General features: G+C 36.1%; 1 protein-coding gene across 4 annotated transcripts in view; it reads left to right on the top strand.

Annotated features, from left to right (window-relative positions):
- The window catches only part of SLC16A12 (solute carrier family 16 member 12), a 117,115-nt gene extending 109,128 nt beyond the window's left edge, over nucleotides 1-7,987 (top strand). For 3 of the 4 annotated variants that reach the window (XM_031956017.1, XM_023495322.2, XM_031956019.1), the window contains exons 6-7: nucleotides 1,972-2,231; nucleotides 4,441-7,986. In XM_031956017.1, the coding sequence (XP_031811877.1) occupies nucleotides 1,972-2,231; nucleotides 4,441-4,700 (520 nt within the window). In that variant the 3' untranslated portion in view covers nucleotides 4,701-7,986. Of the gene's footprint in view, nucleotides 1-1,971; nucleotides 2,232-4,440 lie in introns of all 4 variants that reach the window. The other variant, XM_023495330.2, reaches the window with a different exon arrangement.
- Nucleotides 7,988-15,063: the final 7,076 nt, after the last annotated feature.

Below are 15,063 nucleotides of genomic sequence, written 5' to 3'. Positions count from 1 at the left end.
ATAAAGTGAACATTATCACATAGTGTTATCATATCATCATTTTGGCATAAAAGAAACAATTAATATTTCAAACAGTTCTTTGTTCTTTTAAAGAATAAGTGTATAAGTACAGTTAAGAATTTAAACTTTGGACATCAGAAGAAATATTCTAATTTTTAATATTTTTTAGTTTTATTTTTCAAGATCAACAACTAATTATCCCCCCCCCAATTATTTGCTATGAAATAAATGGTTTTCTTCTTTTGACTAGATTCACTTTAAGTGACCTTTTTCTATTACTAATTATCCTTGGTTAAAGAGGAACCCTCCTTTCTATTTCATGAAGTTGGGATTATTGTGAAGATCTAATGAAATAATAGATAGGAACATATTGTAAAAATGAATAGAGTGCTGAATGGTAATAATAATAACAGCAACATTAATAACTGTTATTTATTTGTATAGTATTTTCAAGTTTAACAGATCATTTAATGCATTATTTCATTTGATTCTCTCAACAATCCTACTGGGTAAGAACTAGACATACACATTCCCATTTTTATGAATTAGAAACTGAGATTCAAAAAGATTAAATGGCTTATCCATGGTCATTGAGCTAACAATTGTTAGAGGATTTGAAACTAGTCCTTTTTGATTTACTCATTTAATGCTGTCTCACTTAAATACAAGGTAATATCACTACTGAATGGGAAAAGGGAACACAATCTTTAATGACTTGGAATGTGAGAGTTTTGAAGCCTAAAATAATAAACCAGTGATGAGCTCAGCCAGACTGTGATCATAGATAGCCACTTTATTCTACTTCTAGCCTTTTTTTTAATTCTCTTTTTTTCTGAGGCAATTAGGATTAAGTGACTTGCCCAGGGTCACAACAGCCAGAAAGTGTTAAGTGTCTGAGGCCAAATTGGAACTCAGGTTCTCCTGACTTCAGAGCTGGTACTCTATCCACTGCACTACTATCTGCCCCAACTTCTAGACGTTTCTTTCCTTTAGTAGGTTAAAAGTGCAACTAAGATGTTTGAGACCCTTCCCATAAATATATTGAACTAAGTTAATTTTCCTAAAATATAGCTCAAGTGCCTACAAAACATCCTTTTCCCTCCTGCTATTAGCTGACTCCCTGCCCTGAACCTTTCCTAGCTCTCAGTTCTTTTTTCCCTCTTGAAGTTGTTTCATACTGACTTTATGCACACTTTGTATTTATTTATTCCTGGACATGTTACATTACATAGAACACTTCCTTTCCCCCTCACCAAAGTCATAATGGAGAGAGTGCTAACTCAGAGTCAGGGAGGACTCCATTCAAGTCCTGTGTCCCACACAATGGATGTGTGACCTTAGAAAAGTCCCTTAGTTTCTTGTTTTGTAAAATAGGAATAATATTAACTCCTATTAACCAAAATTATCGTGAAAACAAAATGAGATATTGTTAAGCTGAGTGAACCTTAATTTGTTCTACCCATATGAACTATAATTCAACCAGAATGTAGGCTTCCTAATGTATACTTCTTTTTCTGTCTTAGTACCTAGCATACTTCCTTGCACTTAGTAGGTGCTCAATTATTGTATGTTGAGTTAAATTTAATTTAATTAATCTATTTCACTCAAGCAGGATCATAGATGAAGCAACAGAAAGCAAAACAATATGTAATAAGGAGCATTAGTAGCAGGTATAATAACGGGATTTGACTCCTAGTGTCAATAATGGATGGCAAAACTCTTTCTTTTTTTAATGCCTCAGTCTTCCTGCACTGCCTGTGCACACACCCACAGAAAGTAGGAGGAATAGTCAGGTAATACAGGAATGTGCACTGAAGTTTTCAGTGACAGACAAATGTGAGAAGTTGACTCCAGAAGTAATTACAGCGTTCTCTAGTTTACACTTCAGTTGTTAAAAAAAAAGGAATTCCTCAATGAGAACAGAGCGACATCTGTACAAGCCATGCTCACTTTTGTTCTTCCAATCCACAGGTGCCTGAAGAACTCCAGATATGTTTGCTACCTCTTTGCTGTGGGGTTGGATGGTCTGTGTTATCTCTTCCTTCCAATGCTCCAAAGTTTCCCCTTGCTTGTGCCTTTCTCTTGTACCTTTGGGTACTTTGATGGTGCCTATGTGACCCTGATCCCCGTAGTGACAGCTGAAGTGGTGGGAACCACCTCCTTGTCATCAGCTCTGGGTGTGGTGTACTTTCTCCATGCAGTCCCATACCTAGTGAGCCCACCTATTGCAGGTCAGTTTCACAGAAAGATATTCCCCCTCATACTAAACCACCAGCCCTATTTGGTAAGTGAACAATTGATAGTTACACAAATAAACAACCAACCAACCAATCAACTGAATAAATAAATAGATGAATGAATGAATGAATGAATAAAAATAAGGGGGGGGGCAAAGGATTTGGGATAGGGGAAATAGAGTGACACATGGTTACCTTCCAATTTGACATTCCAAAGTTAGACTCTTCTTAAACTAAGTAGAAACTCTAGTAAGCACTCTTGTATCTCTTTCTTTTCTTTTTCTTTCTCTTCTTCTTTCTCTCTGTCTCTCTTTTCATCTCTCTCTTTCACACATACACACATCACATTTATGGATGTTTATAACACATTATACCTCTATAAATATTGACATAGCAACACATTTATATAGTGTTATATAATGTATATTTTGTCACATCATTTTTATTTAATATGTATAATGTTATAATTTTATCTTCATTCTTAATTATATATATTGATGGAGAGAATGGTTGATATATAGTTAATTCAAAATATTATGCAATTGAAATGAATTCTTCTCTGGCCTCTGAAAACCATTAAAATAATTTCTAGGATGTTCAAGAAGGAGGTAAAGGCTGGAAATGTGGACTTGGGAATCATTCAGATAGAGATTATAGGTAAAATTATTTGAATTGGCAAGTTTTCTGAGGGACAGTATCGAAGGAGAATAGCAACCTTCCTACATACCTTGTGGAACACTCACAGATCAGTTGTATGAAAAGATTGAGAATTCTTGAAGAAATAGTACGTGTACTCTCAGCATCTCCTTTGAACTATAATGGATCACTACTGACTATGGGTAAACTCAGGGAATATCTGTGGCTGACGAAACAATGTACATGGAAAGTTTAGGTCACAGTATGCTGTGTTGTGTTAGATGATATACAGAAGACATACATATGAATACTGAAAGCCTTCATGGAAAATGCTTCTTTATCTCCCCTTTCAAGTCCCCTCCAGTGTCTAAAACACTCTGGAATCTGAATTGAAATAAAGGCACTTATTACAGTTTTGCCATTACTACTTCTAAGTGTAAAGGATTTGGAGCAATACAGTAGATACACACCAGGTATAGCAGTCAGTAGACTTCTCTCCGATTCTTATTAGTAGTATAGCCATAGACAAGTCACTTAACTCCTTAGGGCTTGATGGCAACATTGTAAATATAAGTTACAGACCCAGATATTTATTGCTGGTTCTATAATGGTATTGAAGAAAGGTGGTTTCTTTCAGTGTAGACTTGGAAGTATTAATTTCTTTGAAATGTTCATAAGGATTGACTATGTGGCAGTACAGAAATTTAGAATGTTAACAATTTGATAGTCTGATTATTCTTCTAATAATAATAAATTATATATTTTAATAAAGTTTCTTTTGTAATTTTATTTATTTTATTTTATGCATTTAAAATCTTTATTCTGAGGAGGAATTCATAGGCTTCTCTAGATTCCCAAAGGACCTGGGACATACACACAAAAAAATCCCATTAACAATTCTTACCTTAGAATAGGACTTCTTAAATTTTTCCACTCATGACCTCTTTTCATTCAAGAAATTTTTCCATGGCTCTGGATATATAGATAGATATACAAAAGAGGTTTACAAATCAAATAATTACTGATAATAGATCATGATTTCATAATGTCCACATTCAGTTATGAGACCTTGTATGGGATCATGACCTACAATTTAAGAAGCTGGACCTTAGAGGATACATCTTAAAGCAAGTTGCTTAGTTCAATGACTTCTACATTTCTTATAATTGTGTTATATAATGTAGAGGGATAAATGTATAAATGTTGAAGACTCTCATGAAAACTTTTATTTTGTCTCTCCCAAATCCATTCTAATATTCTGAAACACTCTATTAATTTGAGTTAAATTAAGTTTGCTAGAACTTGTTACAATTTCTCCCTTACCAACTTCTAACTGTCGGGGATTTGGATTGAATGGAGAAATGAATGGTACCATGAATAAAAGTTGGTTGGGACTTGAGGTTGGCGTCTTAAAGCAAATTGCTTAGATCAATAACCTACATTTTCTATACTATTTGGCCCTTGTAACACTTTCTCTAGTAAATGCAAATAATTCAGTCTTAAGAAAGGGCAAGTTATTGAACTGACACCTTAATAAAGACAACATTTTGTTTTGTTTTTCTACCAGGATGGCTGGTTGATACCACTGGCAGCTACACTGCAGCTTTCCTTCTCTGTGGATTTTCAATGATCTTCAGTTCTATATTACTTAGCTTTGCTAGACTTCTAAAAAAGATGAAAACATCCCAAGTGCAATCTCTTGATGAAGATGCTGGCCCTAAACTGCAACTTTGGCCTAATGGAACAGTGGCTTATTCTGTAGCAGGAGAACTAGATCACAAGGATGAAGACATAATGACCAGTGGAGTACCTGGGTACCACACATGAACAATTCCCATGGAGCCTAGAAACATCTGCAAGTGTGAGAATTGGGGCCACTCTGTAGATTCATTTGCTACCTGAAACATGATCTCTCAAGTGAATGATTCTCTATTATATTTTTATAAGGGAAAAATAACTGATATAAAAAAGGCAAATGACAAAGGAAATCTGAATCCATCTGGTGTTTTTCTTTATTTCCACTATATGCTGGTCAATTTTAGTTTCATTCTTTTGTCAGCTCTGCCACACAGGTAATGATAAGAAAAGTGACTAGATAACTGATTATAATTGGCATTGGGCTCTGTTGGGAAGCAGAAGTAGAATACCTAACTGTGGTTCTTGATATTTTATGTCTTTATCCCCACTCCTTGACCTTCCTCAGTAAGGGATGAGCTAAAACATTTAGCAGATTGTTCTATCTTTATTATGCTACTTGTAGAAAAAGGATTTTATACATTTTCTCATGGTTGAGTGAACCTATATTCTAGCCCAGATCTGAAATAGAACCCCCAGTCCAATCCTTTCTCCCATTCTTTTCCCATTTCTTTCTCTCTGTCCATGTCTGCAGACCATCAGGTTGATGACTTTTGCTTTCCAACTTGACTTTCTAATAACTTAAAGGCTACTTTTCCATAACTATCCAAATGCTAAGCTCTCTCTTCAAACATGTAGAAAATGTCTTACAGTGTGTTAGCAGTGTACAAAAGTCTACCTCAGATCTTTTGGATTTTGCTTCCAATGTGAAAACCACACAAAATCACACTTTCTTTTCTCTCCAAATATCATTTGTATTTCTGGGCATTCCATTAGAAGCATTGATGACTTAGTTGTTGGTTTTTTAATGTCATAAATTGAACTAGATGTCATAAATTGATCTAGATGGAACCAGTGAATTCTCACACCATCACAATTCCATGGCAAGATTTTGTTTTCATCCTTTCACATTGTTTATCAAATAAAAAATTTTAGGTAATTCTTCTCATCAGATTATCCTTTTTGGTATGGTATAATGAAGACAAAGTATATTTAATACTATATTCATTTTTCTGCCCCATTGCTATTCTTCTATATATAAGCTGTTAAGTCCTCCCTGAAGCTTTCGATTGAGCAAACACTGATGGTTAATATAAATGACAAGCCTGCTTCCTATAATAGAGCATTGGTCAAAGGAGAGGGAAAGGATGCATTTTCCTGTGAGAATTCAAATCACCTTTTGGAACTTCATTTGGAAGAGGAGAATGGAGAAACTGTTGCAAAATTTTACATAGGATCCCTCTTCAAGTCCAGAGATGCCCAGTAATATCCTTATATTTATCTTAGAGGGTTTCAGGTAGCTTCATTTAACAAGGGTTACTTAGGGAATAACCATACTTGCATGCAAGGAAGGCAGCAAACTAAACATCCCTCAGTATATATATGCTTGGTTCAGAGCATAACCTCTTAAAAAAAGCTTGATTGAAAGCCAAGATATCAACATGGTTAGACTGCTGCATTTGTTTCAAGAAACCTGGGTTATAAGTCTGCCTCTGATCCTCTTGAGCTATTTGACTGGAGTAAACTATTTCATTTTTCTGGGTTTTCAATTTCCTCATCTATAATAGAGGGAATTGGGAACAACAAAACCTACCTCACAGGGTTGTTGTGAGGATTGAAGTAAATTATGAATGTAAAATATCTTTATAAACGTTAAAGCAATCTTAAAAATAATTTTATAAACCTTAGATAAATGGAAGCTATTAGTGGAATAAAAATTTTATTTTCCCTTTAGCTTTCAGAATAAAAAATCAACTCCATTAATGGAAAGCTGATGTTATATCAGAAAAAAATTGAATGTTTTCTGTTGTGTCTTATGCTATTTTTCTTTCTGTGCTTGCAACTTTTCTACTTGCACCTGAGAAGGCATATATGAAGAATGAAATTGTCAGTAATGGGGAAAGAAAGGGGCAGTCAGGGAAATAACAGCCCAAGTAGGTTGATGTCTCTAAGATGTAAAAGAAGAGACAAATTTGAGCATATTAGGAATACCTTCCGTGGAAGAAACATCCTACAGGATGTAAAGATGTAGAAGGCTTTTACTCTGAATCAAGAAGCACAAAGGCTGATAAGGCCATAAATTCACCAAAGTATTGCTGCCATTTACATCTTTTTTTAAAATGAGAAAATATTTTATAAAAGTCTGCAATTAAGTGAAAGAAAAAATGAAAAGGCAACAACCTAAATTTGATTTTTGATAGCACATCACACTCAAAATCATTTTTCAGATCTTCATGATGTTTGACTTCATGATCCTTAACTTCAAGGATGTTTGACTTTTTCAGCATGCTCCTAGAAGTGTTTTTATAAGTTGTTTGGAAGGAAATGTTCAAATTACTTTAAAAATATTGAAATGTTACTTTAGAATCTCAGAAAAGTTAATAAGAAACAACATAGACTCCTGAATTTTTCTGAATGAGAAACCTTTGGTATATTTCAAATATGCATAATTGTCCATTGTGATGTTTATTCATTTGGGGAGTATTATTATAAGAACCCTATAGGAAATTATAGATTTTGTAACTCTGGAACTTTGTTATTTCCTAATTAAATCCCACTGTTGGAGTGCTATGTACCTATACTTGGCTATTCCACAGGGCATTCATGGGAAATGGTGAGTTTCATGGGAACACATTGTGGTGTGTTGAGTTATTTATCTCAAATATACCTCTATCCCATTGCATATGGTACTGTGGAAGTAGAAAAATACAAGAAAGCAGCTCACTTTGGGGGATATATCATATGCAAATTGTAGTCTGCTGCTAGATTCAATTATTTTTCCTGATATTTTCTTATTTCAAAGACATAATAAAAAAAAGTTTACAGTAACATGCTTAAGCTAAAGTTTTATTGATTCTTACATGGACCCCAGGCAAAGGGTCTGGTCAAGATGGTTTAAGAATTGATCAAAAAAAAGAGAGAGAAAATTGATTGAAATGGATGCTTCACTGCTTCAAAGATGTGTAATATCATGTGTTGAAGTTCCTCTCATTAATGCAAATTGCATCCCCAGTAAAATTTGATAGCTTTGGTATCCTTTTCACCCTCAAAATAACAAAACAAAATCATTATCAAACTGAGAATAAGTCTCTGAATTCTAAGACAAAAGACATAAAATTCATTACTGAACCCATATTGAAGCTTTTCCAATTAAGTAGAACTACATAGAGCTTATGCCCAACTAGTTTAACCTATGACAACCCAAGATAACCTCCACCATTCAATGAAACATCAGACTCCATTAGAAGGGAATAATCATTTATTAAACACCTACTATGTAACAGTCATCATACTAGATGCTTTAGAATTATTGTTTCAAATGAAATAGGTGATGTAGATATTATTATAATTATTATTTTACAGTTGAGACAGACAAAAGTGAAAAGCCTTACCCAGTTAGTAAGTGTCTGAGTCTAAATTTGAATTCAATACTTCCTGACTCCAGGCTTAGCACTCTATCCACTATGCTATCCAAATGCCATTGGGGGGGGAAAAAAACTTTAGTGGAAGATTCCGACAGAAAGAGCAAAAAATGTATTTCTTTAGGTAACATCTGTCATGATATTTCTTCATGTATGGTTGAGGTTTTTTTTGCCCTGATTGCTCTATAAAAGGTCATAAATAAATAATAAAATGGATGCTCTGGGGGTTTTTTTGTTCAGCAGAAACTAGGTACTAATAGAAGCCAAAGTATATATTATCAGAATAGGCAGGACTTCCACATATTTTGGCTTTAGAGTAAGTAGATGTAGGTTCAAGTCCTCGCTTAGCCACTCACTTCATGTGTGAGCTCTATGACTTTCCTGTTTTTTTTTAATCTGAAAAATGGGATTTTAGGTTAAATGACATACCTCTGAGCTTTGTTTTTTCCTGAATTCTACTTCTAAGTATCCATGAAATCTTTTTTTTAACTTAATTGATTCTGATCAGAATATAGTATTCAATCATTCCTATTTGTCAAAACTCCTATTTGCTACAACTTTTCTACAAAGCCATGCATTATATTAGGTAACCATATGTCACTCTTGCCAGTTGCTTAAGCATTTATTAATGCCTCTCTATATATATCTACTATGTTTCAAGCATATATTAAGCAATGGGCATATAAAGAAAGGTAAAAGACAGCCCCTGCTCTCAAAGAGTTCATAGTCTAATGGGGAAGACAATATACAAACAACCATGTACCAAAAAGATATGTGTGAGACAGCTAGGTGGTGCAGTGGATAGAGCACCAGCCCTGAAGTCAGGAGGATCTGAGTTCAATTCTGGTCTCAGACACTTAATACTTCCTGTGTGACTCTGGGCAAGTCACTTAACCCCAATTGCCTCAGTGGGAAAAGATATATGCAGGATAAATTGGAGATAATCAACAGAAAGATTAGCATTAAGTAACAATTAATTAATACTAAAGAGGATCAGGAAGGAAGTGGGATTTTTTTGCTGTCCTTTACCTCTCATCACTTTTTTATGTTTTTGGAGGAGCTCACGTTCTAATAAGAGGAGACAACGCATAAGAAGTTTCAGCTATACGTCAAATGGAAAGGTCTAGTAGTCCTTAGTGTGCAGGGGTAAAACTGATGGTTATGCATCTTCTCTAGTATCATTTCCATTAATATGACTACATTCTTTGATGTTCCAAAGACTTTAGTGGTAAGAATATTGTTTCCCAATATTTTAGTAACTGTGGCTACTGAGGAGGTAGGGGCCACAGTAATGCAAACTCAATTGCCACATCTCATCTCCTGAACATATGAATAGTCCAGTGCAACTCAATCCAATCTGATCCAATCCAATCTAATAAGCATTGATTAAGTCCCTACTATGTGCCAGATTATGGTCGGTTACTGTTGCCTCTACTGAGTGCTGGTGATAAAATGAATAATAAAAAAAATAATAACAAAAGATAACCCCTGCCCTCATGGAGTTTACAAGCTAGAGGAGAAAAGAAGGCAAGAAAGGAGTGGGGAATGCCAGGGGATGATCTTCATGGAGGTATCTTGTTCTGTGGAATTAGACCTGGAAGAGTACCAGATGCAGACTGAAGTAAACCAAAAGTCCACTTTCTTTCCTATATAAAAGAAGTCATTAGAAGGACTTTAGTAGTCTCCACTCCTGCCCTCCAATCATAGGAGAATAGAGAATGAAGGAGGTAGTCAAGTAGGGATCAAGTTAGCAACATTGTGATGAAATTAGAAGCAATGCCCTTTACCCAGGAGGGTTGAGACCAGGCAGAACAGCAGAGTTATATGGAATAAGGATGATGACTTCAAAGGGCAGGCTGTTTGCATAGGGCTTGTGGTCTAGGGGGTTGAGGAGTGTTGTGATTCCCAGGGATCTTGGGTTTTCTATCTGTAATTGGTAGGTGGCTGGCAATTGGCATTGGTGGTAACTGAAATGACAGTCCATTTCTACCACAATGATTGTTTTTCTGACTGATACCTTCTAGAGCTAGACTAGAAGCAGTACCTATAATCAGGGTATGCGGGTTTATCTTCAGTGCCTGAGAGAAAGTGGCAATTGAGATATTGACAGTGATTCCCCCCAAAAGTTCCTGGTCATCCCTTTTAATACTAGATCTACTTTCTTTAGGGGCAGCTAAGGGGTATACTAGATAGCATGTCAACCCCAGTCAGAAGGACTTGATTTCCAATGCAGCCTTAGACACTTAGTAACTGTGTGATCGTGAGCTGTTCTTTATCTTACCAAACATTAACCTTATGATTTGAATTGACTAATCAAGTAATAAACATTTATTTCAGCAAATACTAAATACTGGAATATAGATATGAAAAAGGAGATAATACTTGTCCCCAAGGGGCTTAGAATCTAATAAGGGGACATGCCATGTATAGAGAAACACTGCTAAATACAGGAATTTTGGCTTAGACAGGCATAAAGTTTATGAATAAAGTCATGGAGCAGAAGGCTGTCTAATTTTTCTCAGTAACTTTAATATTACTGATTTGATTATTGTTCCCAGAATGAGAATATGAGCAAAGGTCAAAAACTAGTACTTACTGGGGCCAAGAAGTTCAATGACAGACACAGATGGCAAGATGTTCAGGCAGATAGACTCAGCATCTATCTATCTATCAGCATCTATCAGTGGCTAGATAGTATGTAAGTCACAGTCTGGGGCTGTTTACATATGGTGAGCTGGGTGAGTTTTCACTTACTCACATGCCCATCAAGACAGCTTAACTCCTAGAGGTGTCCAGAAGCTGAGTTGGATAATTTTTTCCTATAGTCAGAGTGAGGACTCTAGAATCCCTTTAAAAGGGTCAGCTGCTCCTCTTCTGATCCTGTTCATGTGCTACTGAATGAAGTTGGAGGAAGTCACACAACCAGGCTGATTTGGTCCACTACTTATGCTATCTAATTTCGGCCGGGCTCTTAAATGGTGGAGTACTTTTATTTTTCCCCAGTTGACTTTCCAGTGTACATATCATGGGGATTGTTCCATCAAAGCTCAGCTCCAACACTGTCTCCTTTATGAAGCATTGTTTGATCTCCCCAGAATAATAATTTCTCCTTTATGTCAAGTAGGAATGTATTTTGTGCTGTGGGACCTCAGGGGAGGTACATAGGGATTATGTCTCATTTTCCTTACTTGTAAAATAATGGCCTCTAAGGTTCCTTCCAGCTTTCTATTCCATTCTAGCTCCTTTTCTACCTCTACCTTATTTTAATATGTAATTGTATTCATATATTTCCCCCTTTATTGAATGGTGGTAGCCTTTATATATCTCATTGGGTCTAGCCTTACCCATATTAAGTGGTTAATACAAATGTCCCTAATGTATGCTAAATGTGTATTATATGAGAAATTGTTATATTTAGTAATAATGAATATAAACCATTAAGGACCTATGCTTCATTTCTACCCAATCAAACTCTAAACTTCCTTAAAAAATTGAGGTGAAGAAAAGTATGGAATTCTTTGTAATGCACAGCCCTGGCACAAATACATATATATATATATACATACACATATATATATATATCCTTCCTTACTCCCTCCCTTTCTCCCTTCCTTCCTCTCTTCTTCTCTTCCTTTCTCTCTTCCTTCCTCCCTTCCTTCCACTTTCTCTTCCTCTCTCCATCCCTCTCTCCATTCCTCCCTCTCTTCTTTTCTTCCTCTATCCTTCCCTCCCTCCCTTCCTTCCTTCCTTTCTTCCTTCCTTCCTGCCTTCCTTTCTTCCTTCCTTCTTCCTTCCTTCCTTCCCTCCTCTTTCCCTCCTTTCCTTCCCTCCTCTTTCCCTCCTTTCCTTCCTTCCTTCCACTCTTCCTCTTTTCCTTCCTTCCTTCCTTCCTTCCTTCCTTCCTTCCTTCCTTCCTTCCTTCCTTCCTTCCTTTCTTCCCTTCTTTTTTTCTTTCCTTCCTCTTCTTCCTTCCTTCCTGTCTCCCTTACTTCTCTCCCCCCCGCCCTTAGAGTGACAAACTTTCATTGGCTCCGCTCTGTTCTATTAATTGATACCTTTGCGGCAGCCATCATCCCACTATACCATAATTATTCACAGACTTGTGAGATAGCAAACATGGAAAAGGACTTTCAAGTTCTGGAAGAGAGCCATCAATACAGAATACTTTTGTTTGAATTCAGTGGATCTTTGAGTGTGCTCCAGGACCTCCAGTGGTCCAAAATAATATTGCACATGAAACGTATTTTGGTGGACGATTGTATTTGCCACTGACAATAAGCTACATGAAAAGTTCTCAAAAAAGAAAACATTTAAAACACATAAATATTTCAAAAGAGTAGTATCTTAAGCATTGTAGGTAATAACTCCTTGAACACAAAGTGCATCTTTTAGGAAACAATTTCAAGAATTAATTTGCAAAAAAAAAATCATATTTCTGATGACAAATGTCTCTGAACTTAGCTAGGCAAGAACCCATCTTTAGATTTTTCCATTTAGTAAGATCTCTAAGATCTCTCAGATCTCTCTCTCCCTAATTAGACTTTGAAAATCTAGTGTCACCCCCATGTCAGGATACATCATCAGAGAAAAAGCAAAATGAAAGAATGATAACAATAAAAACAGCAACAACAATAATTTTTTTTGTTTATTCACTTGCATAATCTTCACAATCACCCTGTGAGGGGCAAATACTATTATCCCCACCTTATGAATAAGGAAATTGATTCAGAAAAGAAAAATAACTTATCTGAAGTCAATATTGAAAGAACTGTCTACTTATACTATTGTGTGTGTGTTTGTGTAATAGCAAGTGGGAATTAAAGGGGTTTTTATCAATGCTCAGCAGTCTTTGAAGAGAGAATTATTCTCAGCTCTCTAATAGTCTCGAAATATATTGTTTGTTTTTTTTTAAAGCGGGGCTTGATTTTGTTTACCTATATAAAGACTTGTTCCTGTCCAAATCTATCACTTCACCACTTGTCAAAGAAGGCAGCAATTTTCTTTTGTTTCCGTGTCCAGTATATGGTCCCCAACTTCTATACCCAATCAACTTCCCAAATAGTAAAGAATAATTGTCACTGAAATCGTGATAATTTATGGATCCAAACTCTGTGTTAATGAGGCGAGTCGACTCTCAGCTATGGACTCAAGTATTTATTTTGGCTAAAGGCTCACATGTGTCTAAAAAGCTTTCCTATGTCAACAGGCAAAATGGACCATACAGGGGGTTAGCCCGGAGGGGGTTTTCCTGTGGGAGGCCCAACTGCTGAAGAGTCTGTTTCTAGGAGACTTTGTTTTTGTCACTGGTATAGGCTGGATAAGTGTCCTTTTGAAATAGAATGACATAAGGAGAAATTGCTACTCTGGGGAGAGCAAACAATACTTCCTAAAGAAGACAGTGTTTGAGTTGAGTTCCAATGGAACAACCCCCAAGATGTGTATAATAGAGAGTTATCTGAGGAAGAATAAAAGTACTGCAGCATTTAAGAACCCAGCTGACATTAGATATTATAGGTACTGGACCAAATCAGTCTGGTTATGTGACCTCCTTTAACTTCTTTCAGTAGCACATGAATAGGGTCAGAAGAAGAACTGACCCTTTGTAAAAGGATTCTAGAGTCCATACTCTTCACTCTGAATATAAGAAAAAATTAACCAACTCAGCTTTGAAATGCCACCAGGTGCTAAGTTGTCCTGATGGACATAATAGTGAGTAAAAGGCTCATTTTATATTTATGTGGGCTCATCCCAGTTTCATGGAATCTACCATGTTTTTGTTAGCTTCTGTGAAAATGTGTGATCCAGGTTAGGAAATAACCTTAGCTAAGTCCAGTTAAAATTCATTTAGGATAGCCTGCCTCTTTCTTTTCTCATTGATACAGAGGGTGTTTGGGGAGTGGCTCATGTAAAGATTATAGTCTTTAGAGCCAGAGCATATCCTACTTCAGTCTTTTTATAGATCAAGAAACTAAGGCTCAATATAGTGAAGTGACTTCCTTAAGATGACCCAGTTAGAACCTTCTTCCCTCCCCTCTTTTTAGCTTCCTATTTTGCATGTTTCCACCATTATATTGTAATATCTTTGGGGTCAGTGATTCACTTTTTTAAAAAGTTGTATTTTTATCCTCATAGCTTATAACAGTGGCTGACATATAACAGACACTAAACAAATGTGTATCAACTGATTGACTAGAAGAATCAGGACTAGAATCCAGATAGACTTCTGTATTCTTAGTCCAGAAATCTTTCCACTGCACAATGTTCATTTAGAGAGATTGCTCAGCTAGGTCATGGGCTCCTGGAGAATAGAGAGATCACAATAAACTGGAGTAATTGAAGAAGGGTTTGTTAGGGATTTAGGATTTGAACTGATTCTATTCATGTGAAAAAAATTCTTGGGTTTATACTAGGCTGCAAACTTGATGTGCAGTTCTATTACTAAAAATGAAGCAACAACAAAAACTATTTTGAACTTGCACACATATTGCCCAGAATGAGGGAGCTGTTTTACAGACAGACTGTCCTCTTCTGAGCACATTGGGATGTTGTGTTAAAAAAACATCACGTTTCAATGACACTGAGGGGCCAGTTCACATCCAAAGGGCAGCCAGGAGAGGAGAGAGCCTAGTTAGAGACATTAGCAGGTGAGGATCAGTTGAAGGACATGAGGAGGTTTAGCTTGGAAGAGTACATGATAGCTATCTTCAAATATTTGAAAGGTGCTGTCTCAGTGAACAGAGATTAGACTTATTGAGCAAGGCAGAGCTGGAAGCAAAAGGGAAGAGATTAGGGCTGGCTGATTGTGACACTACAGAGAATTTCTTAACAATTAGTGTTCTGCAGAAACAGAATGAAAGTTCCTTCAAAAAGAAATAAAAGCATCGTCACTTGGAATGTTCTAGCAAAAGGCAGGC

The sequence above is a fragment of the Sarcophilus harrisii genome, chromosome 2, assembly GCF_902635505.1.
Source record: "Sarcophilus harrisii chromosome 2, mSarHar1.11, whole genome shotgun sequence".
In the NCBI taxonomy this organism is placed as follows: Eukaryota; Metazoa; Chordata; class Mammalia; order Dasyuromorphia; family Dasyuridae; genus Sarcophilus; species Sarcophilus harrisii.
The sequence above is the reverse complement of the archived record's forward strand: the minus strand, read 5'-3'. Positions and strand labels throughout refer to the sequence as shown.